At 48.5% G+C, this 27,928-nt stretch overlaps 1 protein-coding gene across 1 annotated transcript in view; it reads right to left on the bottom strand.

Moving 5' to 3' along the window:
• The window catches only part of NPLOC4 (NPL4 homolog, ubiquitin recognition factor), an 89,870-nt gene that overhangs the window by 48,344 nt on the left and 13,598 nt on the right, over positions 1-27,928 (bottom strand). Inside the window, exons 3-9 of the mRNA XM_066586668.1 lie at positions 27,266-27,378; positions 14,081-14,263; positions 6,212-6,260; positions 6,035-6,129; positions 3,768-3,891; positions 2,996-3,175; positions 1,482-1,568 (exon numbers count right to left, since the gene is read on the bottom strand). Coding sequence (XP_066442765.1) covers positions 1,482-1,568; positions 2,996-3,175; positions 3,768-3,891; positions 6,035-6,129; positions 6,212-6,260; positions 14,081-14,263; positions 27,266-27,378 — 831 coding nt within the window. The remainder of the gene's footprint in view (positions 1-1,481; positions 1,569-2,995; positions 3,176-3,767; positions 3,892-6,034; positions 6,130-6,211; positions 6,261-14,080; positions 14,264-27,265; positions 27,379-27,928) is intronic.

Genomic DNA, 27,928 nt, shown 5'->3' with positions numbered 1-27,928 from the left:
AAAAAAAAAAAAAAATCACATAACCCCTGAGAAATCTGCATATCTTCCATCATAACGGCCACGTCATGTTGTTTTTACTTTTTTTGTGTGCATATTTTACGGCGTTTTTTTATGTGCATATTTTCCAGGATAGGCTGACCCACATTAATGGACCTCTGTATAATGCTATCTCTGCAGCGGGGCGCCTGGGAATGCTGGGCCCTCTAGTGCAGAGATAAAATGGAGTCGCTTCCTTTTCCTGCTCTCAATCTTTAATTTCATTGGCTAAAAATGTATTTCACTGCATATTACAGTAATGCGCATTTTTACACAGAACCGCACAAACGTCCGCTGGGCAACCATCCCTTGTGGTGGAACCTGTCTGTGTACAAATCAATCTATCACACGCTGCAGAAATAGAGCGATCCCGCCGCTCTAAAAACGCTGAATTTTCGCAGCAGGGAAAAACTAGCAATGTGTAAATGACGTCACCAAATCCCATCCCTTTGTGAGAAATGTAAACCGTGGGGGAATTTAACGCAGAAATTCCACTGTGAAAAATCCGTAGCACTTTCGCCCCGTGTGAACATACCCTAAAGGAGTTATATGACCGCAGAAAAAAGGGCCCTATTCTCTCAGCTAACAGCGTCTTAACAATTAGTTGTCTTGGTTTTTATTTAGTACATAGTTCAAGGGAACCATCAATAGGAGTGGAAAACCACTAAGCAGCAGCAGCCATAACCCCATCCATGTATTTTACATACATCCACCTGAATGACTGCCATGTAATATAAGACTTCCCCTGCGGTCACATGACCACAAGCACTAACTGCTGTAGTGTGGAATTAACAAGGGACGAGTACATATTTATTATTGCAAATGAACAAACAGAATAAATCATGGTGGGTTTTGCATTCATTTAGCAGGTTCCGGTCCCCTACAAGTCCACTAGTTCTGTTATATCAAAAGTTGGCAATGTAACAAACAACTAGTGAGCTTCAATCTTCATATAGCTAATGTCTACGGACGGATTATCGCTGCGGAATTCACGGCCAGACGCCCGCTGCAAATTCCACAGCAATGTTTGTCCACAGACATGTGGTAACAGATTCTCCCCTGCCCACAATCGGAAATCAACTGCGATTTTAAGCTTGCGGGGGAGAATCGCGGCATGTTCCAATTTGTGCAGAAAAAAAATAATCGCACGGACGGCTTCCATTGCAGTCAATGAAAGCCAAGCGCCCTGCAATATTCTGCGCTGTGAGCACTGCGGAGTATCGTGGGACTCAGTGTCACAGCTCAACGCCGACACGTCACGCAAGACACTCACAGCAGGTCAGGACAGGGGAGTATAAGGTCTCTGGGGGTCGCCGTGTCAGATTCCGCTGCAATATTTCGCAGTCGGAATCCGACCCAGCCGTGGGCATGAGGCCTTAGTACATTATAATTAAACCCTCGGGGTATATAAAGTTACAACAGGATAAAGCCTTCAGCTGCCTTACCTTTCTTAATCCAAGCTTGGCTGCAATCTCATCCACAACTTTAGCTTTAGGATCATCGAGCAGCTCCAGGCTGTTCTGCGTCCCAATCTACAAAAAGAGACAGACAGTGATATTACCCAGAGCGGACAAACAATGCACATACTATACTGCGATATAAGAAGTATCTTTGTATGTCGTGGAATCAGCCGTTGGACAAATGACGACGCCCTTTTTTTCCCCCATTTTCGTTTTTTCCTCACCCCTTTTAAAAAAAATCGTAACTTCTTTATTTATCCATCAATGTATCTGCGGGACGAGTTGTATTTTTTAATGGTACTACATATAGTGTGTCATATAATGTATTGAAAAACATTTAAATAATTCTAAGTGCGCAAACTGCAACAAAAGTGACACGATAAATATATTCTATGGGTGAGTGTGATCACTGCGATACCAAACTTACACAGAAAGAAAAAAAAACTAATTTTTTTTCAAAGACATTTATTTATTTATTATTCTCTGCCGCCATCTTCTGCTCACAATGGCTCTTTTATTTTTCCGTCAACCTAGTTGTGAGGGGGCTCATTTTTTGCGGGATGTCCTGTAGTTTGTGTTGGTACCATTTTGAAATACACATGACTTTTTGATCGCTTTTTATTGCATTTTTGTCTTGGAGACAGGGTGGCCAAAAAAAGCGCATTTCTGGTGTTTTTTCCCCCCATCGTGCGGAGTAGGTAATGCATTACTTTGATACATCAGACTTTTACGGACGCAGCGATACCAAATATGTATTTTTGTTTTAATTATAAATATGGCAAAATGGTTTTTATTTTTAAACTATCACTTTTTTCCTTTTAATAATAATTTGTAAAAAACTTTATTGATCTTATTTTTACTTTTTTTTTTTTTTATCAGTCCCCACAGGGGACAACAACTTGCGATGCTTTGATTGCTACTGCGAACTTGCAGGCACAGCTTGATAAACATTCTGCAAAGACAGCCCTGGCGCCTTTCAGAAGGCCCCCGGGGTGCCATGACACCTACACGGCTCCCTGCGATCTAATCGCGGAGGAGAGAGAGGGTGCGGGGGCGAACGGGACCCCCGAACATTGCTCGGGGGATTTAAATATCTCTGTCAGTAGTGACAGCGGCATTTAGAGGGTTAGCAGCTCTGATCGGCCGCGCAGCCGAGTACTGGCTGTAATAAACAGCCAGCGCCCGCGCTATATGAAGGGAGATCGCCACGTGATCTCTCTTCATACATATCTCAACGCTGCAGGATGTACATGTACGTCTTATAGCAGGAAGAGGTTAATAAACAGCATCCATAGAACTGTGCCATGAACACACAACTATGCCAATTACTGCCCCTCTTAGACCAAGTGACAGTGAGACAACATGTGGTTGCAGGTCTGACTCTCAAGACAGGTGCTATAGATGTGAGTAGGCGTAGTCTACATCCCAATTAGCTTATCACACCCCAAACAGCCCCAATTTTATGATGTTCCAATCATTGTGCACAAGTCACCAATTACCTGTGGCGGTTCATAGATGGCAGCCACCTCAGCCCGAATACCTAATGGGATGTCCTTGTGTTCAGTGTAACGGCCATATAAGTAGCCTATGCGCTGGTTTCCAGTTTTGCGCCAGAAGTCTAGGAAGCGGTCGGCTATGGTGTGATTCTCAAACATAATGTTGTCCACATGTCTATATTTCTATTAAAAGGAGAGAAAATATGAAGGAAGATGTAAAAAAACAAAAACAAAAAAAAACAAAACCTAAAATGTGAATGAAACACTGACTGTGGGTATCAATAGTTTACTTAGAACAGGAAACTACGATTATCACTCAAAATTTGTTTAAACAAAGAAATTGAACAAAAATCACCCTTTATATATGAAATTTTTTTTTACTATTTACCATTCGTTCACTTCTTGTCACCGACTCAATCAGCATAAAAAACGTCATTGGATCGCAGGATTCTCGCTCAGTGCTTCATATAGGTGAAGCGCTGAGCGAGAAACCCACGATCCAGCGGTGACCTGGTATGCCTGTCTGAACGCTCTACATGAGCACTAGCGACCTTAGCGATGTCAGCGCTCCTGCAGTCGTTTAGGTGACTCTAGGTTTTGTCTAAATGGGACATTAGGCCCCATAAAAACCCCGTTTACTGATAGAATCTCATGTGTTACTGCAACTTCAAACATTTGATGTTTAAGCAAGGTAACCGCTATCAAAAACCGGGGAACTCCTGACACTGCGGAACTCAGATCCCCTCCATGTTGTTCCTTGGCATGACTTGCTGACCTGTCGGTTGAGTGTAATAGCACTGGGCTGGCACTTGGTACAGATTCCCTCTGGCCACGGTGGGTGACCCTCACAGCCCGATTTAATCTTACAGCTGATGTTCTCCAAGGCCACAAATTTCCCCCTAAAAAATAAAAACAAAAGATTTAGTTTCTTGGACACGACATCAGGAAATACATCCCATCACCGCAGCCTAATGCCATCGCCAGAGAACAGGAATGGGGCAACTAGTTACTTTTTACCTTTCAAGTCATTCTTGCTGATAAACTCCATGAGAAATATTAGTTCCAATGGAAGAGTCAGAAATTGCCAAATGTAAGCGCCCAACAATCTCCGTCACTCCCGCTGAAACGGGCAGGCGTGACCTCTGACCCATCCATACAGGGTTCTTTGGGTCCTAGCGGTCAGAGTCCCACTGGGGGCAGGGGTAACTTTATAACACGCAGAACCCCTATATCAAAGTCATATGGCTACCAGACCTCTTCACAGACAAACACAATCATAAACAATGAGCACATTCTAATCCTGACTAAACGGATGACCCTCCGATCTGATAAAGGCGCATTCAGTGCCGAAATCCATTCTCTACATTTTAAGTAACTGTAGCTGATTTGTAGACTTGAGCCACGTTACACTCGGGTGTGTCACTGAGTAATATCAGATGTTCTGGTATTCTCAATAAAACTAGTTTAAAAAAAAAGAGAAATACATTTTCTCCATTAACCCCTTCCCGCTGCAGGGCGTAAGTTTACGTCCTGGCAGCCTGGTACTTCCCGCAACAGGGCGTAAACTTACGTCCTGGAGATAGCACGAGATCATATGTGATCCCGCGCTATCCCGCAGCCGGAGCCGGCTGTCAGTCACAGCCGGCGTCCTGCTGCAACAGCGGGGGGGCATCGGAGTTGCGCCCCCGCTGTTAACCCCTTCCCTGCCGCGATCTAAGTAGATCGCGGCAGGGAAAGAGTTCACAGAGGGAGCGCGGCTCCCTCTGTGTCTCCGGCCGGAACTCGCGATGTCATCGCGAGAGCCCGGCCTGTCACCATGGCAACAGGACGCCAGACACTGGCGTCCTGTATTGCCTATGCCTAGGATCGCTGTATAAGCGATAAGGCATGGGAGAGCAGTAGCTCTGCCATGCCTTATAACAGCGATCATCAGGGCAGTGGTTCAAGTCCCTCAGAGGGACACAAACAGTGTAAAAAAAACAAAGATTTAAAAAATGAATTAAAAAAAGGAGTAAAAAAAAACATTTTTTTATGCTTTTTCTCAGATTAGCATTAAAAAAAAGGTAAAAAAAAATATAAAATCCCACATATTTGGTATTGTCGCGTCCGTAACGACGCGTACAATAAGTTGCACATGCTTTTGACTGTGCACGGAAAAAAAGGCTAAAAAAAACGCTAAAAAACTGAGGCAAAATGCTAATTCTTAGCATTTTGCCTCACTAAAAACGCAATAAAAGTGATCAAAAAAGACATATGTACCCCAAAATGGTACCAATAAAATCTACAGCTTGTCTCGCAAAAAATAAGCCCTCATAGAGTGCCGTACATCAAAAAATAAAAAAGTTACAGGACTTTGAATGCAGCGATTTTGAAAAAAAAAAAAAAAGATTTCCAAGAAAAAGGGTTTTTATTGCAGAAAAGTGGGAAAACCTAAAAAAAATGTAAGAATTTTGGTATCGTTGTAACCGTACCAACCCGCAGAAAAAATGGAATGTCTCATTTATGCTGCATGATTAATGCTGTAAAAAAAAATAAAAAAAATCTATGGCAGAATTGATGCGTTTTCTCTCCCTGCTATCATTAAAAAAAAAAGTTTTACAATATAGTCTATGTACCGAAAAGTGGCACCGATAAAAAATACAGTTCGCCACGCAAAAAACAAGCCCTCATACGGCCGCGTCGACGGAAAAATAAAAAAGTTATGACTTTTGATAAACGGAGAAGAAAATCCGCCAAAAATTGTTGCGTCCTTAAGCTCAAAATAGGCCATGTGCGTAAGGGGTTAAAGGCTTTTCTTCATCTAATCAGAGAGCAGCCGGCGAGGGGTGCTGCGTAGGTAAGTGGTCTTACAGGAGGACGGAGGTTGGTGTGTCACGGCATTGGTAGGTGATGTTCTGGGAAGCAGAATACTTTACTGCACGTCTCACAGATCAGCTTACAGGAGGGGAAATCATCCTGCATATGTTCTAGGTTTAATGTGCCTTTAAATTCGGCTCTCCCTTCTGAGCGAGGCATGAGATACTTTGGACTCCGGCGACTCACTTGTCTGCACCTCCTGTCAGCTTGCGGATATAGGCATGGAAGGACATGTGTTTCACTGGGGGCTCCAGATGGTTGAGATAATCCTCATCGAAAGGCTGCAGGACAACACAGTGTTAGCTAAGGGGATAAGATACACACTCCCTCCAAGCAGAAACAAGCAATTGCCACAATCCCCACCTCTAGCGGGACGCAGTGCACACATTTACCCAGCGGGCCGTGGCGACATCTGCAGGTGAGAGAAAGAAGAGGCGGTTTTAATGGGGGGTTCAAGATACAAAACATCAATCCTTCAAGAATACTTCACAGCAGCGAGTCCAGTAATAACGCATATACATCGCTTGTCATATAAGGAAACACGTTCACGGATGGAAGGTATAAGCAGCAGGGGCCGACAGTAATGCCCAACAGTCATGTACCGTGACCCTCTTAAAGGTCAGAGATGTCAACTATGTATCGGAAGCGAACACAAGTGGGGTCCGTTCCACAATGCCAGTGATTGTTTTCTTAGTTTTCCTTGAGGGGTTCTGTCACAATGCAGTTTTTGGCGCCTGTAAGGGAACCCCTGATGCAATTATACAGCAGTTTTATCACGCTGTCATTCAATTTGGGGATTCCATCACAGGTGCAGAAAACAGCGCTGCAACGAAACTGGCGAAGACGAACAACCATCCCCAGGCACAGTGAAGCAGACACCACTTATGTGCCCGCTTTAAAAGGGTGTCCATTCATTTCTGTTTTAGGCCGGTTTCACACTGTTTTGTAGCCCATGTTTCCCTATGGAGCCTCCTTTCTGTTGCATCGCACAAAAATGCATTTTCCATGTGGTACAATGCAACTTTTAGGGCTCATGCCCACAGCCGGAATACCGCAGCAGAGTCCGTCACAGCGCCCTCCCAAAGACCCCATACTCACCTCCCGGATCCGCTGTGCAGGACCCGCATGATGCGCCGGCAGTGTCCTGTGACTGGATGGCGGGGAAACGTATTCACGCTATACTTCCACTGTGCTACAGAGGACGTATAGGATGATGGACGGGTCCCATTGACTACAATGGAAACCGGCCACGCGTTTTCAAGCGGCAAATAGGACATGCTGTGGGTTATTTAACGCTGCAGAATCCTGCAATGGAATTCTGCAGCGTGAACATTGAGCTATTAGGTTCAATAGAACCTAATAGCTGTGGTGAAACCCTGTGGATCTCCGCCGCCTTTCACGCGGCGGAAATCCGTCCATGGGCATTACCCCTTACAGTAGGGAATACTACGGTTTGTCCCTAAAATAAGCCCTAGTTGCATAAAGACAAACAAAAGGAAAAAATAAATCAGCTAACAGCCACTGTCCGCTCCGCCGCACACCTTCTCTGTAGGTCCCCAGGACTTGTCTTCAGTCATCATTTCCTAGTCAGGAGTTTGAAAAATCCCACCTCCAGGAAGCGTTGCCTCTGATTTGTTCTCAAGCTCCACAGCTCAGCCAATCAGAGCCAGCGCTCGATGAACCAATCACAGACATTCATTGGTTCATTGAGTGCTGGCTCTGATTGGCTAAACCACGGTGCTAGAGAACAAATTAGAGCAGCGCTTCCTGGAGGTGTTGGCTTTTTTTTCTTTTCTTAAACTCCTGACCAGGAGGCATCGCCTGAAGACCAGGTGTGCGGTGCAACCGACAGTGGCTGTTAGGTGATGCATTTGTTTTGTTTTTTTATGCAGCTAGGACTCATTTTTGGAGTAGGGCTTCTATTTCAAGCCTTCCTTAAAAGTTCCCGGCAAAAGAGCTCTACAAAGTTGCGCGACTTTGTAGCAACACAAAATCGTGATATCACTGCGTTTTCTCGTGGCGATATCGCACAAAACACTGATACGATATCACTGCAATTTTCTTATGGCGATATCGCTGTCGCCCGTGTGAGAGGCGCCTTATTTGGAATATACTGCAGTCGACTACATTATTCTATACTCCAAATACGACAGAAACCTTCTATAACCGGGCACACAAGTGGCGTCTGCTTCATGGTGCCTATGAATGGTTGTCCTTGTTTACATTTGGCAGATCCGTCACAGCGATGTTTTCTGCACCTTGGAGGAACTCCAAAGTGAAGTCATACAGCATGTTAAGCGATGTGAACCCTCCCGGTCCGTATAAGTCATGGTCAAATGTCTTCCTAATTGTATATAAACCAAAATGAAATAGTATAGCGCCTCAGAAGTAAGCTAATTAACTTAAAAGTACAAAGACAAAAGGACTTACCTGGCTCCTGCAAGAAGGTATCCCAGAAGAGGAACGCCCACCCGTGAGCACCTCCAGTACTAGTTAGCAGCAGTACATCATCTCAACTTCTAATGCCCATTCAAATAGATGAAGCAGCTCTTCCCCTCCACCTCCTACTGTAGTGTGTATGCAGAGTGCCACGATCCACCATCCCCACCAAGTATCTGAAGCAGCTCTTCCCCTCCACCTCCTGCTGTAGTGTGTATACAGAGTGCCACGATCCACCATCCCCACCAAGTATCTGAAGCAGCCGCTCCTCCACCCACCTCCTGCTGTAGTGTGTATACAGAGTGCCACGATCCGCCATCCCCACCAAGTATCTGAAGCAGCCGCTCCTCCACCCACCTCCTGCTGTAGTGTGTATAGAGTGCCACGATCCACCATCCCCACCAAGTATCTGAAGCAGCCGCTCCTCCACCCACCTCCTGCTGTAGTGTGTATACAGAGTGCCACGATCCGCCATCCCCACTAAGTATCTGAAGCAGCCGCTCCTCCACCCACCTCCTGCTGTAGTGTGTATACAGAGTGCCACGATCCGCCATCCCCACCAAGTATCTGAAGCAGCCGCTCCTCCACCCACCTCCTGCTGTAGTGTGTATAGAGTGCCACGATCCGCCATCCCCACCAAGTATCTGAAGCAGCCGCTCCTCCACCCACCTCCTGCTGTAGTGTGTATACAGAGTGCCACGATCCGCCATCCCAACCAAGTATCTGAAGCAGCCGCTCCTCCACCCACCTCCTGCTGTAGTGTGTATACAGAGTGCCACGATCTACCATCCCCACCAAGTATCTGAAGCAGCTGCTCCTCCACCCACCTCCTACTGTAGTGTGTATACAGAGTGCCACGATCCGCCATCCTCACCAAGTATCTGAAGCAGCCGCTCCTCCACCCACCTCCTGTTGTAGTGTGTATACAGAGTGCCACGATCCACCATCCCCACCAAGTATCTGAAGCAGCCGCTCCTCCACCCACCTCCTGTTGTAGTGTGTATATAGAGTTCCACGATCCGCCATCCTCACCAAGTATCTGAAGCAGCCGCTCCTCCACCCACCTCCTGTTGTAGTGTGTATACAGAGTGCCACGATCCACCATCCCCACCAAGTATCTGAAGCAGCCGCTCCTCCACCACCTTCTACTGTAGTGTGTATACAGAGTGCCACGATCCGCCATCCCCACTAAGTATCTGAAGCAGCCGCTCCTCCACCCACCTCCTGCTGTAGTGTGTATACAGAGTGCCACGATCCGCCATCCCCACCAAGTATCTGAAGCAGCCGCTCCTCCACCCACCTCCTGCTGTAGTGTGTATAGAGTGCCACGATCCGCCATCCCCACCAAGTATCTGAAGCAGCCGCTCCTCCACCCACCTCCTGCTGTAGTGTGTATACAGAGTGCCACGATCCGCCATCCCAACCAAGTATCTGAAGCAGCCGCTCCTCCACCCACCTCCTGCTGTAGTGTGTATACAGAGTGCCACGATCTACCATCCCCACCAAGTATCTGAAGCAGCTGCTCCTCCACCCACCTCCTACTGTAGTGTGTATACAGAGTGCCACGATCCGCCATCCTCACCAAGTATCTGAAGCAGCCGCTCCTCCACCCACCTCCTGTTGTAGTGTGTATACAGAGTGCCACGATCCACCATCCCCACCAAGTATCTGAAGCAGCCGCTCCTCCACCCACCTCCTGTTGTAGTGTGTATATAGAGTGCCACGATCCACCATCCCCACCAAGTATCTGAAGCAGCCGCTCCTCCACCCACCTCCTGTTGTAGTGTGTATACAGAGTTCCACGATCCGCCATCCCCACCAAGTATCTGAAGCAGCCGCTCCTCCACCCACCTCCTGCTGTAGTGTGTATACAGAGTGCCACGATCCGCCATCCCAACCAAGTATCTGAAGCAGCCGCTCCTCCACCCACCTCCTGCTGTAGTGTGTATACAGAGTGCCACGATCCACCATCCCCACCAAGTATCTGAAGCATCCGCTCCTCCACCCACCTCCTGTTGTAGTGTGTATACAGAGTGCCACGAACCACCATTCCAACCAAGTATCTGAAGCAGCCGCTCCTCCACCCACCTCCTGCTGTAGTGTGTATAGAGTGCCACGATCCACCATCCCCACCAAGTATCTGAAGCAGCCGCTCCTCCACCCACCTCCTGCTGTAGTGTGTATACAGAGTGCCACGATCCACCATCCCCACCAAGTATCTGAAGCAGCCGCTCCTCCACCCACCTTCTACTGTAGTGTGTATACAGTGCCACAATCTGCCATCCCCAAGTATCTGAAGCAGCCGCTCCTCCACCCACCTCCTGCTGTAGTGTGTATACAGAGTGCCACGATCGACCATCCCCACCAAGTATCTGAAGCAGCTGCTCCTCCACCCACCTCCTGCTGTAGTGTGTATACAGAGTGCCACGATCGACCATCCCCACCAAGTATCTGAAGCAGCTGCTCCTCCACCCACCTCCTGCTGTAGTGTGTATACAGAGTGCCACGATCCACCATCCCCACCAAGTATCTGAAGCAGCTGCTCCTCCACCCACCTCCTGCTGTAGTGTGTATACAGAGTGCCACGATCCGCCATCCTCACCAAGTATCTGAAGCAGCCGCTCCTCCACCCACCTCCTGCTGTAGTGTGTATACAGAGTGCCACGATCCACCATCCCCACCAAGTATCTGAAGCAGCCGCTCCTCCACCCACCTACTGTAGTGTGTATACAGAGTGCCACGATCCACCATCCTCACCAAGTATCTGAAGCAGCTGCTCCTCCACCCACCTCCTGCTGTAGTGTGTATACAGAGTGCCACGATCCGCCATCCCCACCAAGTATCTGAAGCAGCTGCTCCTCCACCCACCTCCTACTGTAGTGTGTATAGAGTGCCACGATCCACCATCCCCATCAAGTATCTGAAGCAGCCGCTCCTCCACCCACCTCCTGCTGTAGTGTGTATACAGAGTGCCACGATCCACCATCCCCACCAAGTATCTGAAGCAGCCGCTCCTCCACCCACCTCCTGCTGTAGTGTGTAAACAGAGTGCCACGATCCGCCATCCCCACCAAGTATCTGAAGCAGCCGCTCCTCCACCCACCTCCTGCTGTAGTGTGTATACAGAGTGCCACGATCCGCCATCCCCACCAAGTATCTGAAGCAGCCGCTCCTCCACCCACCTCCTGCTGTAGTGTGTATAGAGTGCCACGATCCACCATCCCCACCAAGTATCTGAAGCAGCTGCTCCTCCACCCACCTCCTGCTGTAGTGTGTATACAGAGTGCCACGATCCACCATCCCCACCAAGTATCTGAAGCAGCCGCTCCTCCACCCACCTCCTGCTGTAGTGTGTATACAGAGTGCCACGACCCACCATCCCCACCAAGTATCTGAAGCAGCTGCTCCTCCACCCACCTCTTACTGTAGTGTGTATAGAGTGCCACGATCCACCATCCCCACCAAGTATCTGAAGCAGCCGCTCCTCCACCCACCTCCTGCTGTAGTGTGTATACAGAGTGCCACGATCCGCCATCCCAACCAAGTATCTGAAGCAGCCGCTCCTCCACCCACCTCCTGCTGTAGTGTGTATAGAGTGCCACGATCCACCATCCCCACCAAGTATCTGAAGCAGCCGCTCCTCCACCCACCTCCTGCTGTAGTGTGTATAGAGTGCCACGATCCAGCATCCCCACCAAGTATCTGAAGGAGCCGCTCCTCCACCCACCTCCTGCTGTAGTGTGTATACAGTGCCACGATCCGCCATCCCCACCAAGTATCTGAAGCAGCTGCTCCTCCACCCACCTCCTACTGTAGTGTGTATACAGAGTGCCACGATCCACCATCCCCACCAAGTATCTGAAGCAGCCGCTCCTCCACCCACCTCCTGCTGTAGTGTGTATACAGAGTGCCACGATCAGCCATCCCCACCAAGTATCTGAAGCAGCCGCTCCTCCACCCACCTCCTGCTGTAGTGTGTATACAGAGTGCCACGATCCGCCATCCCCACCAAGTATCTGATATACAATTATTGTGTCAACAGCACATCTTCTGCCCATTAGGGCCAGACAGAGTCCCTGCAATGCACACTGTGGTCCGGATCCAATTCAGGCCACCGTATAGACAGTCCAATAAATACTTGACAAAGATTCATTGAATCGAAACGTCATTCGTTTGTTCTGGGAGGAATAAAGAGGATCTGTTTGCATCAGAAACTGCTGCCCGTGCTACTATTTATTGGACCACCAAGTATCTGACGCAGCCGCTCCTCCACCCACCTCCTGCTGTAGTGTGTATAGAGTGCCACGATCCGCCATGCCCATCAAGTATCTGACGCAGCCGCTCCTCCACCCACCTCCTACTGTAGTGTGTATAGAGTGCCACGATCCGCCATCCCCACCAAGTATCTGACGCAGCCGCTCCTCCACCCACCTCCTGCTGTAGTGTGTATAGAGTGCCACGATCCGCCATCCCCACCAAGTATCTGACGCAGCCGCTCCTCCACCCACCTCCTGTTGTAGTGTGTATACAGAGTGCCACGATCCACCATCCCCACCAAGTATCTGAAGCAGCCGCTCCTCCACCCACCTCCTGTTGTAGTGTGTATACAGAGTGCCACGATCCACCATCCCCACCAAGTATCTGACGCAGCCGCTCCTCCACCCACCTCCTGCTGTAGTGTGTATAGAGTGCCACGATCCGCCATGCCCACCAAGTATCTGAAGCAGCCGCTCCTCCACCCACCTCCTGCTGAAGTGTATATACAGAGTGCCACGATCCGCCATCCCCACCAAGTATCTGACGCAGCCGCTCCTCCACCCACCTCCTACTGTAGTGTGTATACAGAGTGCCACGATCCGCCATCCCCACCAAGTATCTGACGCTGTGGCTCCTCCACCACCTTCTACTGTAACACTCTGACCCCCTACCAGACTCCTCCGCTGTGCAAATGTCCACAATTCGCTGCCGTACTGTTCATGTATCTGAACCCGCTTTCCATAAGATATAAGCAGTGAGCCTCTCCTCCAGCTCCTGCGCAATGCGTTGGGGCCTGGTGCTGCCCTTATGAGGATATGTGCCTTGCGTGAGGCACGTCTGTAATAAGCCGAAGAAGTTGATAAGTTGATTAAAGTAATCGGTGCTGCGGTGGTGTGTTTGATCTCAAGTGGCAACCGGACAGAAAAACTTGGTCGTCATCTGCCAACTTTTGGTTGCATTGGTGACTATTGTAGTCGCCATGTAGAGCCCTGCATACCAGAGAACCTTTTGGCACTTGTCTTGCACACTGGTGCATCTGGCCACCTGCTGTGTAGGAACTTCCAGGTGAACGGGGCTGTGCGGCATTGCCCTACACAGTTATTAGCTGAGATTGCACTAGGTCATTCTGAGTATCAGGGGGGGATCCTGCAGATGGACCCCCACCAATGAGAAAGCAATGACATATACTAGCAACATGCCATCACTTTCTATAGTGCTAAAACTCTTTAAGGGTGCGCTTACACAATGTGGGCGGTTACAGCAGAAAATCCGCAGCGGTTCTGCAGGGTATGAATGCAGCCTCAGTCTCTAAAATCCCAGTAATACAGCGCTAGTATGATCCTATGTGCACTTCAAATAACCCAATACTGCCCACAGACCCACGACTGTCAAACTGTTGTACGTTATAGGCTTGTCACAATGTGTGGAGTCATTTCTACGCCAATGCGACGGACAAATTAATTGGAGAAAAAATAAATAAAAATACAAAACTTTTCCTGGCAGGACTCGTACATAATTCTTCATTCCCACACTTACAGCTGGGGGTCTCTGTTCCTGTAGATCTTTCCCTCTTGTTTGTTGAGATACTGATCAATGTCATCTTCCACCACTAGGAGCGCACTTGTCGGCCTGGAAGACTGAGTGAGTGCGGATGTATCCATAACCTCTGATGATGGGCCAGCCGTGCTGGATGGAAAGAGGAACAGCATGTCTCCATGTCTACAAGGGAAGCAGACAGAGCAGTCATCAGTCATGGGGAAGCATTATGGATCTAGTTGCAGGCAGTTAGAGTGCTGGACTCGCCTTCGCTGATCAGTCACCGCTAGGATATTACAGTCTGGAATGAGCAGCGCTTTGTGCACACACCTCGGCTGCAGACTGAATACAGGAGGTTTACTGTACCAAGACATCACACTTGTAAGACACGCTGCCCCTCCTCCAACACACTATATATTATATCTATCTAATCGCTCACATGACATACTGAGTGAGTTTTAAGCAATCATCTTTGTATAACTCTTAAGTAGCTAGTTAGCTACTTAAGAGTTAATGTAGGCGGAGCAGGATACAGCAGCAATAGCTCTGAAAACAAGGCAGCTGTTTTGTATATGCAAAGAGCTGCATTGTTCTCAGAGCTTTCGGTTTGTGTCCTGCTGAGAACTGCCTGCGGGATACCAGCTACAAGAATGCCATCAGCACAGCCTGCTGAGAAAATCAGAGTGCGGCGCTGATAACAGTCAGCGGTGATTCCTAGCTTGCTAGAAATCACTGATGAACGAATAGTGTACGATGGCCGCGCATTTAGATGCAATGGTTATTGCTCAAACGATGGCTTTTGATAATCGTTGTGTCTAAATGGGCTTGAAGTATCTTCTGGCCATATACCCTTTCAGGGAATTAGATACTGACCCAGAAAACACTTGAATTATTGGTTATAACCGTCTCTGCATACAAGACTCCAACAAAAGTCCTGAAAAGCTCCACAAGTCAGAACAGGGACACATCCGAATATTTAAGATGGGAGAGCAGCAGTCAGGGTCCGACAGCCGCAGGGGCCCGACTAAGAGAGCAGCAGTCAGGGTCCGACAGCCGCAGGGGCCCGACTAAGAGAGCAGCAGTCAGGGTCCGACAGCCGCAGGGCCCCGACTAAGAGAGCAGCAGTCAGGGTCCGACAGCCGCAGGGCCCCGACTAAGAGAGCAGCAGTCAGGGTCCGACAGCCGCAGGGCCCCGACTAAGAGAGCAGCAGTCAGGGTCCGACAGCCGCAGGGCCCCGACTAAGAGAGCAGCAGTCAGGGTCCGACAGCCGCAGGGCCCCGACTAAGAGAGCAGCAGTCAGGGTCCGACAGCCGCAGGGCCCCGACTAAGAGAGCAGCAGTCAGGGTCCGACAGCCGCAGGGCCCCGACTAAGAGAGCAGCAGTCAGGGTCCGACAGCCGCAGGGCCCCGACTAAGAGAGCAGCAGTCAGGGTCCGACAGCCGCAGGGCCCCGACTAAGAGAGCAGCAGTCAGGGTCCGACAGCCGCAGGGCCCCGACTAAGAGAGCAGCAGTCAGGGTCCGACAGCCGCAGGGCCCCGACTAAGAGAGCAGCAGTCAGGGTCCGACAGCCGCAGGGCCCCGACTAAGAGAGCAGCAGTCAGGGTCCGACAGCCGCAGGGCCCCGACTAAGAGAGCAGCAGTCAGGGTCCGACAGCCGCAGGGCCCCGACTAAGAGAGCAGCAGTCAGGGTCCGACAGCCGCAGGGCCCCGACTAAGAGAGCAGCAGTCAGGGTCCGACAGCCGCAGGGCCCCGACTAAGAGAGCAGCAGTCAGGGTCCGACAGCCGCAGGGCCCCGACTAAGAGAGCAGCAGCCAGGGTCCGACAGCCGCAGGGCCCCGACTAAGAGAGCAGCAGCCAGGGTCCGACAGCCGCAGGGCCCCGACTAAGAGAGCAGCAGCCAGGGTCCGACAGCCGCAGGGCCCCGACTAAGAGAGCAGCAGCCAGGGTCCGACAGCCGTAGGGCCCCGACTAAGAGCAGTAGTCAGGTTTCGACAGCCGCAGGGCCCCGACTAAGAGAGCAGTAGTCAGGTTTCGACAGCCGCAGGGCCCCGACTAAGAGAGCAGTAGTCAGGTTTCGACAGCTGCAGGGCCCCGACTAAGAGAGCAGTAGTCAGGTTTCGACAGCCGCAGGGCCCCGACTAAGAGAGCAGTAGTCAGGTTTCGACAGCCGCAGGGCCCCGACTAAGAGAGCAGTAGTCAGGTTTCGACAGCCGCAGGGCCCCGACTAAGAGAGCAGTAGTCAGGTTTCGACAGCCGCAGGGCCCCGACTAAGAGAGCAGTAGTCAGGTTTCGACAGCCGCAGGGCCCCGACTAAGAGAGCAGTAGTCAGGTTTCGACAGCCGTAGGGCCCCGACTAAGAGAGCAGTAGTCAGGGTTCGACAACCGTTGGACACTTGACTAAGAGAGCAACAGTCAGGATCTGACAGCCGTAGGGCCCCCGACTAAGAGAGCAGCAGTCAGGATCTGACAGCCGTAGGGTCCCCGACTAAGAGAGCAGCAGTCAGGATCTGACAGCCGTAGGGCCCCCGACTAAGAGAGCAGCAGTCAGGGTCCAAAAGCCGTAGGGCCCCCGACTAAGAGAGCAGCAGTCAGGGTCCAAAAGCCGTAGGGCCCCGACTAAGAGAGCAGTAGTCAGGGTCCGACAGCCGTAGGGCGCTTTTACACTGAATGATTATATTGTTCAGATTCCTGCAATCCAGCGAGAATCTGAACGACAATCAATGAGTATAAATGCCTGCACAATGTGATCAATGAGGATTTGTTCAGATCATGCTGGCGGTAAAAAGAAAGAAAAGAAACTGATCTGTCCGTGTAAACAGGCAGTCGTTCATTTATGAATGACTGCCTGTTTACTGTGAATGGCATGTGGAATGATCCCCGCTGCACTCCGCCCCCATCCACCAAGGGACGATCCTCCTGTGTAAAAGTGATCGATCGCTGGGACGACCGCCGGGCGCTTCTGCAGCCCACAGTTGTCTCGTGTAAAAGGGCCCTAACTGAAGAATTCGGAATAATTGCAGTTTCTTTCACTCTAACATGTTTGGGCTGCGGGGAGACTTGGCCTTTGATTATCCAGTCCTGGGAGGATCAGAAGCCTGCAAGATGCTAAGACAAGTTTATATGCAAGGAGTTCCCCGGCACAGCAAGGAACACAATTTGTCTGTCTGCGAGGAGAAACTCCCAAGTCTTGAAATTTACTCGGACTTTCAGTGATCAAAGTCAGAGTGTTTGTTACAGTGCAAGGCTGATTAAGAAAAATCTGATAACACTGATATGCCTGATGCAGAGCCATAGGGGGCAGTACATCACCCTGTTCTATCAATCATGGAATCATGCAGTAGGAATAACTAAATACAATCAGTTCTGCTCTGGGTGCTCCGTTAAAGGGGTCCTGTCATTAGAAAACAAAAAAGTCTATACTTACCTATTCCTCCCCCGTCAGTCTCCTTACACATCTTCTCTCCGACGATCTTCTCCCGTCTTCTGCAGTCCCTCCGGGTCACCTCACCTCCAGCCGGCCAGCTCTTCTTCTTTCTATGACATTACGTCCATTCTCTGCATTCTCCTTCCTGCAGGTCAATGTACCCGGTCACTAGTGATGTAGCGTTCACAGCCTACCAGGGAGTGCCGATCTACTGCAGAGACAGGGCATGTGTGCTGTCTCTCTTCAATAGTATATGAACTCTCGCGGAGAGACAGCACACATGTGCAGTCTCAGCAATAGATCGGCATTCCTTCCTAGGCAGCGAACATTACGTCACTAGTGAGGTAACCTACGCAGACCTGCCGGAAGAAGACTGCAGAGAATGGATGCATCATAACAAGAAGAGTGTCCGGCGGCCTGCGGTGAGGTGACCCGGGGGACTGAGAACATCAGCGAGGAGAAGACGAAAGCACCGACCGTCACCCACCGACCCCGACCGTCACCCACCGACCCCGACCGTCACCCACCGACCGCGACCGTCACCCACCGACCGTCACCGACAGACCGTCACCGACAGACCGACACCCCATGTCATAAATAGGAAAAGTTAATGGGTCCCACCTTGATTGTTCAATTCTAAGCGCAAAAGAATTAGCGTCCACATTTTACGTACGAAATCTAATTCTCTCACTTCCCGATGTCATAGAAACTTGAAATTTGGCACGGGCATTGATCATGTCATAAATAGGAAAAGTTAATGGGTTCCAACTTGATTGTTCAATTCTAAGCGCAAAAGAATTAGCGTCCAAATTTTACGTATGAAATCTAATTCTCTCACTTCCTGATGTCATTTTATCAGAAGGAAACGTCACATGGTTACCTCCCCGTGGTGTTTCCTGGGTAACGCAGAGAACTATGCAAAATGGTGAACATATGTTTTTCAGGTATCTCTAAAGTAACCACGACTTCAGAAGATTTTCCGTGTGAACACCAGATAAACACCAGTACCAAATTAACTCGGGCGAAGCCGGGTATATCAGCTAGTAATATAATAATCCTGACTGTCTCAGGAATATACTTTCATTAGAAATGTTGTTGTTTTACCACTGTAAATAAAGTTTGAAGTGCCTGCCACTAGGGGTCTCCCTTCCAGCTCCTGCGCAATCCACTGCCTGTTAGGAACTGAGCTTCTGTAATAACTGGGAGGCTGGGATGTTTTCCTAGATGTGGGGGGAGGGGCTATCTGCACAGAATCCTCCCCTACATTCACAGGCTGACAGATCTGCAGTCACTGTGTAAACAATCTCCACATTCTCTGCTTGTATACACATTACATTGGGTTTACTAACCATATGGCCAATACGTCTCTGGATGCCTGACTCATGCAATTGTCCTGGGGTGGGTGACAGTCATATATTGCCTTAGTGCTGATTGTGTCAGAGAGCAATGCAGCATGGGAGTCAAAGGAAAAGAAGTGCAGAACAGTGAACTAAGAGAATGCCAGGCTTCCTACACACCCCTTGCCTGAACGTGGAATGCAAACAGTGGGGAAGCAGAAAAATGGGGAAGGCCATCTGAAAATCAGAACTTAGAAACATGAAACAAAGTCCAAACAGCAGCAAATGAGTGTGTAAGGAGAACCTTATTTTATTTTACAAAATTTGTTGAAAACTCAAGTAAGCTCTAACACTTTGTATGGCATGACAGCCAAACTTAAATCACCATAGAGCACTTTGTGAAAGAGATATGCTTCAGTAGAACAGCAAGAGTCCAGAGGTTGTGGCCATGTGTACCTGGTGTATATACCCATTTCCCCAAAAATAAAACAGGATCCTATATTAATTTTTGTTCCAAAATATTTAACTTTTTTACACGTATAGCTGCCTGAACACTATCTAAATTGAGCCCTTTTTTTTTTATTAACTGTAACTAGGGGTTATTTTTGGAGTAGGGCTTATATTTTAAGCATCCTCAAAAATCCTGAAAAATCATGCTGGGGGTTATTTTAAGGGAAACTGGGTCGTAGTGTATTTAGTTAACCTGTGTGTAAGTTGTGCTTTTGTTTTGGGCTCTACGACCAGGTTGACGAGTGTAAGCGCAATTGCGCATGCCTTCGGACGCCTGTATTCCACTGCACCTTTTCTGCCCATAGAGCATGGGTTTTTTTTGCAGCAGGGACAGAAATATGCAGCGACTGAAATGTCTAATGAGTTGCAGATGTGTTCTTTTTCCAACAGAATTACGCAGTGTTTCAGGCATGTCTTTGCATATTGCGCACCCCCATCGAGTCGGTGGGCACCTTTGGTATGCAAATACTCGGAAAGATAGAACATGGTTTATCTTTTCTTGCGCGCCAAAATATGGAACTGTGAACAAAACTATTGACATCAATGGGTTCTTGTCTCTGTGTATTGCGTTGCCAGATTCGTGCGCAAAAACGTCCATGTGAAGCTCTCTGGGGATTTCTGCAAGCAAAATAATCTGGCTACAGCCCAGCCAGCGCCTTCCCAGAAAGAGCAGCAATCTGTGGTGTCGGCTGCAGCCATGCTGCATGCTGTGGGCTCTGCCTGTCTCCACAGGGAGAACCTCTTACATTACTCATTGGAAATCAGAGGGGGGTTTGACAGTATGAAAGCAGTGACTGGCCGGGACATGATGGAAGAAGGGAATATACTATGTGATTACATGAGATATCAAGTTTAAATGCCCTTTCCAGGACAGAACATTTGTGAACTATCCTTAAGGCTGGGTGCACACGAGACGGCTTAACAGTGGATTGGCCGCACCTAAAATACTCGAGAATTCAGCCAAAAAAACGCAGCTGCGGGTTTCGGAGTGGTTTCGCCGCCTGCATTTCCGCTGCGGTCATCTTTTCCCTAGAGGAGAGCCTGCTTTGGGAAGAAGGAAAAAAAAAAAAGAAAGAAATCGACATGCTGCGTCATCTTTCATTTCTGCACCGCATGGCTGTTTCCGCACGTCTTGGCCGCAATGGATTGGCCGCAGCGCGTGGACGAGGTTTTTGCAAAATCTCGTCCACTTTTCTGGCTAGTCCTGGGATTAGGAGCCGCGGGTGTACTTTACGTGCGGACAATCCACACAGAAAATCCACAGCAAATCCATCCCCATGAGACCCCAGCCTAAAGGGTCTGTGTTGTTTCAAGATAAAAACGTTTAAGGCTGGAGGACAAGCTAAAAACAAACACTCACCCCGAGGCACAGGTAACCAGCTCCTGCTGCCTAATCTCCGTCCTCTGCCACCAGAAGTCAGGTGTGGGTGTCGATGCCAAGACCTCCGAAGTTGATGCTGTGACCTCTGATCGGCCGAGCAGTCATCTAGCTTTCGTTGCAGGCGGTCAGTTCAGCGAGCGCTGGTTAGCTGTGCCCCGGGTGCAGCCAAATGTGTGTTCTGGTTTTTTTTTAATTCATGCCCAGCCCTTACATTTTTTTAAATCTTAGAACCAAATAACCCCGTTTGCACCCCCTCCTCTACAGTTTAGGACGAGCTCTGTTCGTTTTATAGGAAACGGACATGACAATTTTGGACAAACAGAGCTTGCCCCGGTTCTGTTGCATGAGTTACCAATGCGCTTTTGATATCATTTAACCCCTTAATGCTGCAGGATATACATTCAGGGGGCGATCCTGCTCCATACAATGTGGGTGCCGGCTGTTTCTTACAGTCGACATCGCCTGCAACAGCTCTGATCTGTACCACCACTGATCGCAGCTGTTAATCTTTAAATTCTGACAGCGGCCAATAGATGCTCCGATTAGAGTTCAGAGGTTCCAAAAAGCCTGCAATGAGATAGGGTATTATTTTATCTTGTCACCACCCGGAAGCTAGCAACACAGAAGACCGAGTGAGCTGGGCAAACAGTTGAGGTCACTCGCAACACTGGGAGTGGAAGGGCCGGCAGAGGCAGAGCGCAACAAAACAGTGAGTGAGTGGCCCAAACTGCTGTCAGCAGAAGACAGCCGGGATGGAGCAGAAAGCCGGCAGAGGGGGGAGCAAAAAAGTGGCCACACAGCAGTGAGGGAGCGGAGCCATAGCCTGGGAAGATGGTGGGGGGACGGCTGCTGCCGCGTGTGCATTGATTTTGTGCCTGTGCTGGAGGGCTAGTTTACCTGTTAGGCTTACATTACTAGCTGTAAATGCTTCTTCCATCATTCAGCCAATCGGGTGCTAGGGGCGTTCCTCCATGAAAGACCTGTCAAACCCCTAGCTTACGGTGGTGACAAGATACAATAGTACCATGAGCTTGCAGGGTGACGTTTGGTTGCCATGGCAGCCAAGGGTCTTCTAAAAAGCCCTCAGAGCTGCCACTGCAGACTGCCCATCAAGCCATGCTTGTGGCATGGCTTGATAAATTGCCTGTCAGATCGCGGTATAATGAAATGCTATGGTATTACCTCATACCACAGAAGCGATCAAACCATCACAAGTTCATGTCCCTCTATGAGGACTAGAAAAAAAAATGTAAACTGATCTTTAATTATCAAAAAAAAATTATAATACCCTTTTGTCATATTTAGAATAAAAACATTTTTGGTATTGCTGGAACCATAAAAGTATGATCTATCAACGTAACGCATTATTTACCCCACACGGTGAAAAATAACACACAACAGAATTTGGTCATCCCGTTTCCAAGAAAAAAACTGTAATAAAAAAAGCAATAAATAGCATTCAAAAAGCCACATGTACTCCAAAATGGTACCAATAGAAACTACAGAACGTCATTTTTCCCCCACTGGGGAGAAAGAACCGAATACTTTTAAAAAAGGGTTGCGTACTTAAGGGGTTAAAAGATAAGCTTCCTGACTTTAAAATGAAACCAGAAACTTATCTGTAGCACCAAAAGATACAGCTATTTGAAGTGGGGTTGGGAATACCGATTTACAGCTGTCATTCCAGTGTGTGTACAGAGTGGGGCGAGGAGGAGGAATAACATGGAGTTGTGTTCATGTTATCAAGCAGAGAACTTATTTGCTCTCTGGCTCTTATTTTTTAACCGCTGCTTATCCTTGCAAATGCCCAAGTCATTGCCGACCGCGGCATCTACAGGTCATCACAGAAAACTCTTAAAAAGTGTTTTTCTCCTTACATAATACTTTCAAAACATTGGAAAAAAACACTACACAAAATTGGTGTCACCAGATCTCTTTACAGACAATAAAATATTACATTTATGCAGCAGAGCAAAGTAAGGAAAAAAAATACCTAAAAATTGCAAAAATAGCTGTTTTCTGGTCATCTTGCTTCCTCAAAACAAGACAAAAAAATGTTATCAAAGTGGTCATAAAACTACAACTCGTCCTGCATGAATCAGCCTTATACGGCTCCGTCAGCAGAAGAATAAAGATGCTTTGGTCCTAAAACGTGCCGACACTAAAATTCTACTTTTAGGCCGAATGCAGATGGCCGGGTCGGATTCCAACTGCGAGACTCTCGCAGCGGGATGCCATCCTGTGCCCCTGCAGTGACCTCCGGCTTACCTGTCCGGCGTCTTCACTCTGCACTGTGAATAAAGAGTAAATCCCAAAAAGCCACTGAGTTATAACATACAAGATGACTAATGACTTCTTACAATCAAGTTGGTTGAGTACAAAAGAGATGGAACGTCATTTCAATGGAAAATAATTGGAATTAAAAAAAGAAAAAAAACCCCTTAAAAGCAATGCGGAAAATGCCCCCCCCCCACACACACACACACCTTCCACCGCTTCTCAACGAAAAAAAAAATAAAAAAGTTATTCAATACATTATATGTACCCAAAATAAGTTCCTATAAAAAGTAAAACTTGTCCAGCAAACTACAAGGTGTCGTGGGCTACGCTGACTAAGATGATAAAGTTAGGACAGCTGTAATACAGAATTAGTTATGCCCCTAAGTTACAAACGGCCATCAGGCGACTGAGTTGCGTGCCAAATATATTTACATGAGACAGATTCAAAACCTACAACAAAAAAAAAAGTGTGCCACGTTCAGGAGGGTTGTGCAGTGTTCATGTGGCTGTTGGGGCTGTTGGGGCTCCTGCACACTTGTGATCGCGATATCGCTGCGGTTTTTTTTAAACGCAAATGTTAATAGGACTTTCTAATGTTAAAAATGCAGCGATTGGCGATCGCTAGCGTGCAGGAGCCCTTAAAAAGCCACTAGAATTAAACCCCTTTTCTCCATCCCTGCTCCCCTCATCTGATTGTCTGTCGCACTCTAGACGTCTCCTATGTGTACTGCAGTCACTTCCGTGCAGTGCATCCTTCTGTGGTACATATCAGACACCATCTTAATACTTAGACTCCCCTCTGCTTCCTCTATGCTATGCTAGCAGAGGCATAACTTGAAGCTTTGGGGCCCCAATGCAAAATCTGTAACAGGGCCCCCAACTATAATGCTTTATCCATAGTACTGGGCTTCGTATTTGGAGAAAGGAAGCCTTATGAGCCCCCTAGGGCTCCTGGGCCAGGGTGCAACTGCATCCCTTAGGCCTCCTTCCCACGAGCGTGACGGGCTCCGCAGCGTAATATTCCGCTGCGAAGCCCGTCACGGCGCCCCCCAGAGCCCCTATACTTACCTGCGGGAGATAGCGTGAAATCGCTTCCCCGCCCACCGCCGCGCGTCACCGCCCGTCACCGCCCACCGCCCTCGCGTCACCAGCCGTGTCACGTGCACGGCCGGCCGTGTCACGTGACGCGGCCGGACCGCGTCATTTGGCGTCATATGACGCTCGGCGGTGGGCGGGAAAGCGTTTTTTCACGCTATCTCCCGCTGGTTACAGCGGGAGATAGCGTGAATGGACGGCTTCCATTGACTGCAATGGAAGCCGTCAGTGCGTACAGCCCGTCCTCACCCGCAGAAAATAGAGCATGCTGCGGGTGAGGACGGGAGAAATCGCGGTGCGTAATTCCGCGGTGGAATTACGCATCGTGAGCATTGTGCTATTAGGTTCAATAGAACCTAATAGCTGCGGGCAACGCAGCGGATTTTCGCCGCGAATTACGCGGCGGAAATCCGTTCGTGGGAAGGAGGCCTTATAGTTATGCCCATGCATGCTGGTAATTCCATGATACATCAGCACAATATCACATGACCAGCTAGAGCCAGTACCACCTATGCCTGCTGAGAGGACAATTTGATTATTACCACCCTCTGTATTCTCCCAAATAAGCTAAAGAGCATGAATATACAACCAGGCGGATGAACGGTCATCTCCTCCATCATACCTGTGGGACAGGAGCCTGTTACCATTATAAGTAACTGTGATAGAAGTTTCTGTCTCCCCCTATGAAAAGCCTGTGTGGTACAGTCTATGTAAGATCATTAAACAGGAATTGTGGTAATTGAAAAGTGAGAACTTGAGAGAGCGCACAAAGCCGCACAAATGTCAGACTGTCACAATGAGATCACATGACCTAACTGAAGGACTCTGAGAATGTTCACACAAGGGAATAAACAGAGTAATACACGCTGACTTTATTATTGGACACACACTGGGGACCAGTTACCTGAACGGCTCCATGGGATCACTCAGGCGTGTGTTGCCCGTGTATTTTTACGTGCATAATACACTGTGCTAAAAGCCCACTGAATTCCATTGGACCGCTCTCACCTGCGGGGTTTTTTACGTGCGTGTAAAAAAAAAAACCCCAAAAAAAACCCCCAGCATGTCCTATTTTGGTGCGTATTAGGCTGGGTTCACACAGGGCGGTTTTACCACGCGGAATTTCGCCGCGGCAAATCCACCCACGGCCGCTAATCTCGGGATTAGCCAGCCATGTGGACGAGATTTCTCAGAAATCTCGTCCACACGGGACGGCCAATCCGCTGCGGTAAGTCCGGCTGAAACCGCGGCTTCATAAGATGCAGCATGTCTATTTACTTTTACTTTTTTGTTTACTTTCGTCGCGGCCGCGCTCTCCTCTATGGGAGCGCGTCCGCAACAGAAAAGCGTGCGGCCGGGCCGCTTCAAAGCCGCCGCGGCTTTTTCCGCGGCGGTTCTCCCGGCGGAAATCTCGCGTTTTTTGCTGCGGCCAAACCGCGGGATTTCCGGCGTGAATACGCCCTGTGTGAACCCAGCCTAAGGCTGGCGGCACACAAACTATTTGGATTCCACATGCAGGTTCCAGCAGTGGAATCCAGCTGTGACCTCGGCCGGCGAACCCTTGTACCTGCCATTTCTATACTGCGGACGCTCGCCGCCGGTCATGTGCAGTACAGATTAATTTTTTTCCGTTAATATTTGTCTTTCCCCCACCATTGCTAGGTGATGACGCGGGTATTCGCCAGCCCATCCGCAATGGTAATTGTGGATGGGCTGCAGGTCAGAAGGCTTCTATCGACATCAATGGTGGCCGTCCGCCACAAAATAGAGCATGCTGCAATTTTTTCCTCCCCTTGTGAAATACGCAGTTTATTTCTGCGAGTGTGAAGGAAAAAGCGAAAGTACATTACCTTTCAATGAGGCAAGTTTGCGGTCCAGTCATCTGTCGCGAAGACTGCGACAACATGGTCATGAGTACCACAGCAGAGTGCAACTCCTTGAACCAACGCCACATCGCATTAATGCCTTTATTGCCCAACTTGGTGGCCTCACAACTTACTGATCATCCTGGTTACTGGGCCAAGAGGAAACATTAATGGTTTGAAATTAAAATTAATTGTTGAGAACTTAAAGGGAACCCGTCACCAGCTATGAGCACCATAACCTGAGTCTGCAGGAGCCCAGGGATGCATTTTTTAGACTTACCTGGCTCCTTGCTCCAGCAGTAAAAACCTCCAAAAGATGGAGCGCACCTGTGCAGTGGACTCAACGCTCCTGCCCATGAGCATCATAACTTAGTTTAAAGTGATGAGTTCCCTTTAATTCTCTGTGTTGAGCTTTGCCTATTTCTTTATGGTTTTGCATTTTCTTTGCCGCAGCTAGCATTACATTCTTTAATTATTCCTTTCTACCTGAAGCTCCTGGAGTCGTCCTCAGGTGGTCGTATAACCTCACTGTGACCAGCTGACACTTACTTGTCTCTATGTATTCCCCAGGAGTTCCTACAGTGACTGGAGACGTTAAAAGGGGTTTTCCCAATACCTAAAATTGCTCCACAACCACTATATACTTCCTGGTTGCAGCTGACCCCAGTGACTTCCTATCGCAGGTGATTGGCTACAGCAGTCACATGTCCTGGTCAGCTGCAACCAGGAAGTATAAAGTAGTTGTGGAGCAATTTTAAGTAATAGGAAAACCTCTTTAATGATAATTACAGCATCTTCCAAGCAGACAGACGAGGTACTGGCTCTAGCTGGTCGGGTGATGCATCATGGGAATGCCACCACTGCATAGAGGAAGAGAGAGCAGGGAGAAATCAAAAATCAAGATGGTGTCTGATAAGTATCAAATGGGAGGTTGAACTGCATGAAAGTGACTACAAATAAATGATAAATATAACATGAACAGTGTGACAATCAGGTAACGGGTCCAGGGATGAAAAACTGTATTGTAGCTGGAGTGGCCCTTTAAAACCTTTTAAAAGGATATCCTGGAGTCCGGGTGAAATTGTAGACTGCAGGGAAATCAATATCTCTGCAGCTTTGTAAACAAGTTATAACATGCAGTTTTGTAATACAATGTCATCGCCTTATGAAGAATATCCCTTTAAGTACCTAGGCCCGCTGGGGGTTAGTGGTTGTCAGACCCACCTCTGACCTGGTATAACATGTAATGGTTACATTCGCTGTAGTGCTGGCAACAGGATGGTGAACTCACTTGATTTTGAGTAGATTTAGTGACTTGTTTTGGCTAGCAGAGATCTCTCCTGTCCTGTTCCTGTTCAGGTACACAGAGAAGCCATTATTCCGGAAACCAAACTCTTTCGCTACCTGTAAAAAACACATAAAGAGAGATAATTTAACAATAAGACACTGTGCTGCGATGCGCCACTGGTGGTGGGAGGGAGGTCTCTCTGTCACCTGAAAGGCTCCCCTACAGTGAGATCATGGGGGGCCCATTTGCTCGTCATAAAAGGCTCGGGCTTTATGAAGGCCCCCAGCGCCGCCATGGTTGTTTGCCTATCAAGCCGTCTCTACAGCAGAGCTTAATAGAATGCTTACTCAAATACAATATACTGCAATACTGAAGCAGTATATTATATAAAGGTTATATGGTAGTGATAGAAAACTACAAGTTGTCCAGCAAAAACACAAGCCCTCACATAGCCCCATCGATGGAAAAATAAAGTTATGGACGGGTGTCAAAGTGGGGACTGAAAGTAACTTTGTATTTTTAACAACGGAAATGAATTTGGCATCGCCATGATCGCTCACAGTAAGCTTAACATGTCATTTGTTTGCCACGTTTTGCAATACATTGTATGGTAGATTAAATGGTAACCTTGAAAAATGCAGCCTGTCCTGTGAAAAACAAGCCCTT

Source organism: Eleutherodactylus coqui, chromosome 13, assembly GCF_035609145.1.
Source record: "Eleutherodactylus coqui strain aEleCoq1 chromosome 13, aEleCoq1.hap1, whole genome shotgun sequence".
Lineage (NCBI taxonomy): Eukaryota > Metazoa > Chordata > Amphibia > Anura > Eleutherodactylidae > Eleutherodactylus > Eleutherodactylus coqui.
Note: the sequence above shows the minus strand (reverse complement) of the source record. Positions and strands in the feature narration are given on the sequence as shown.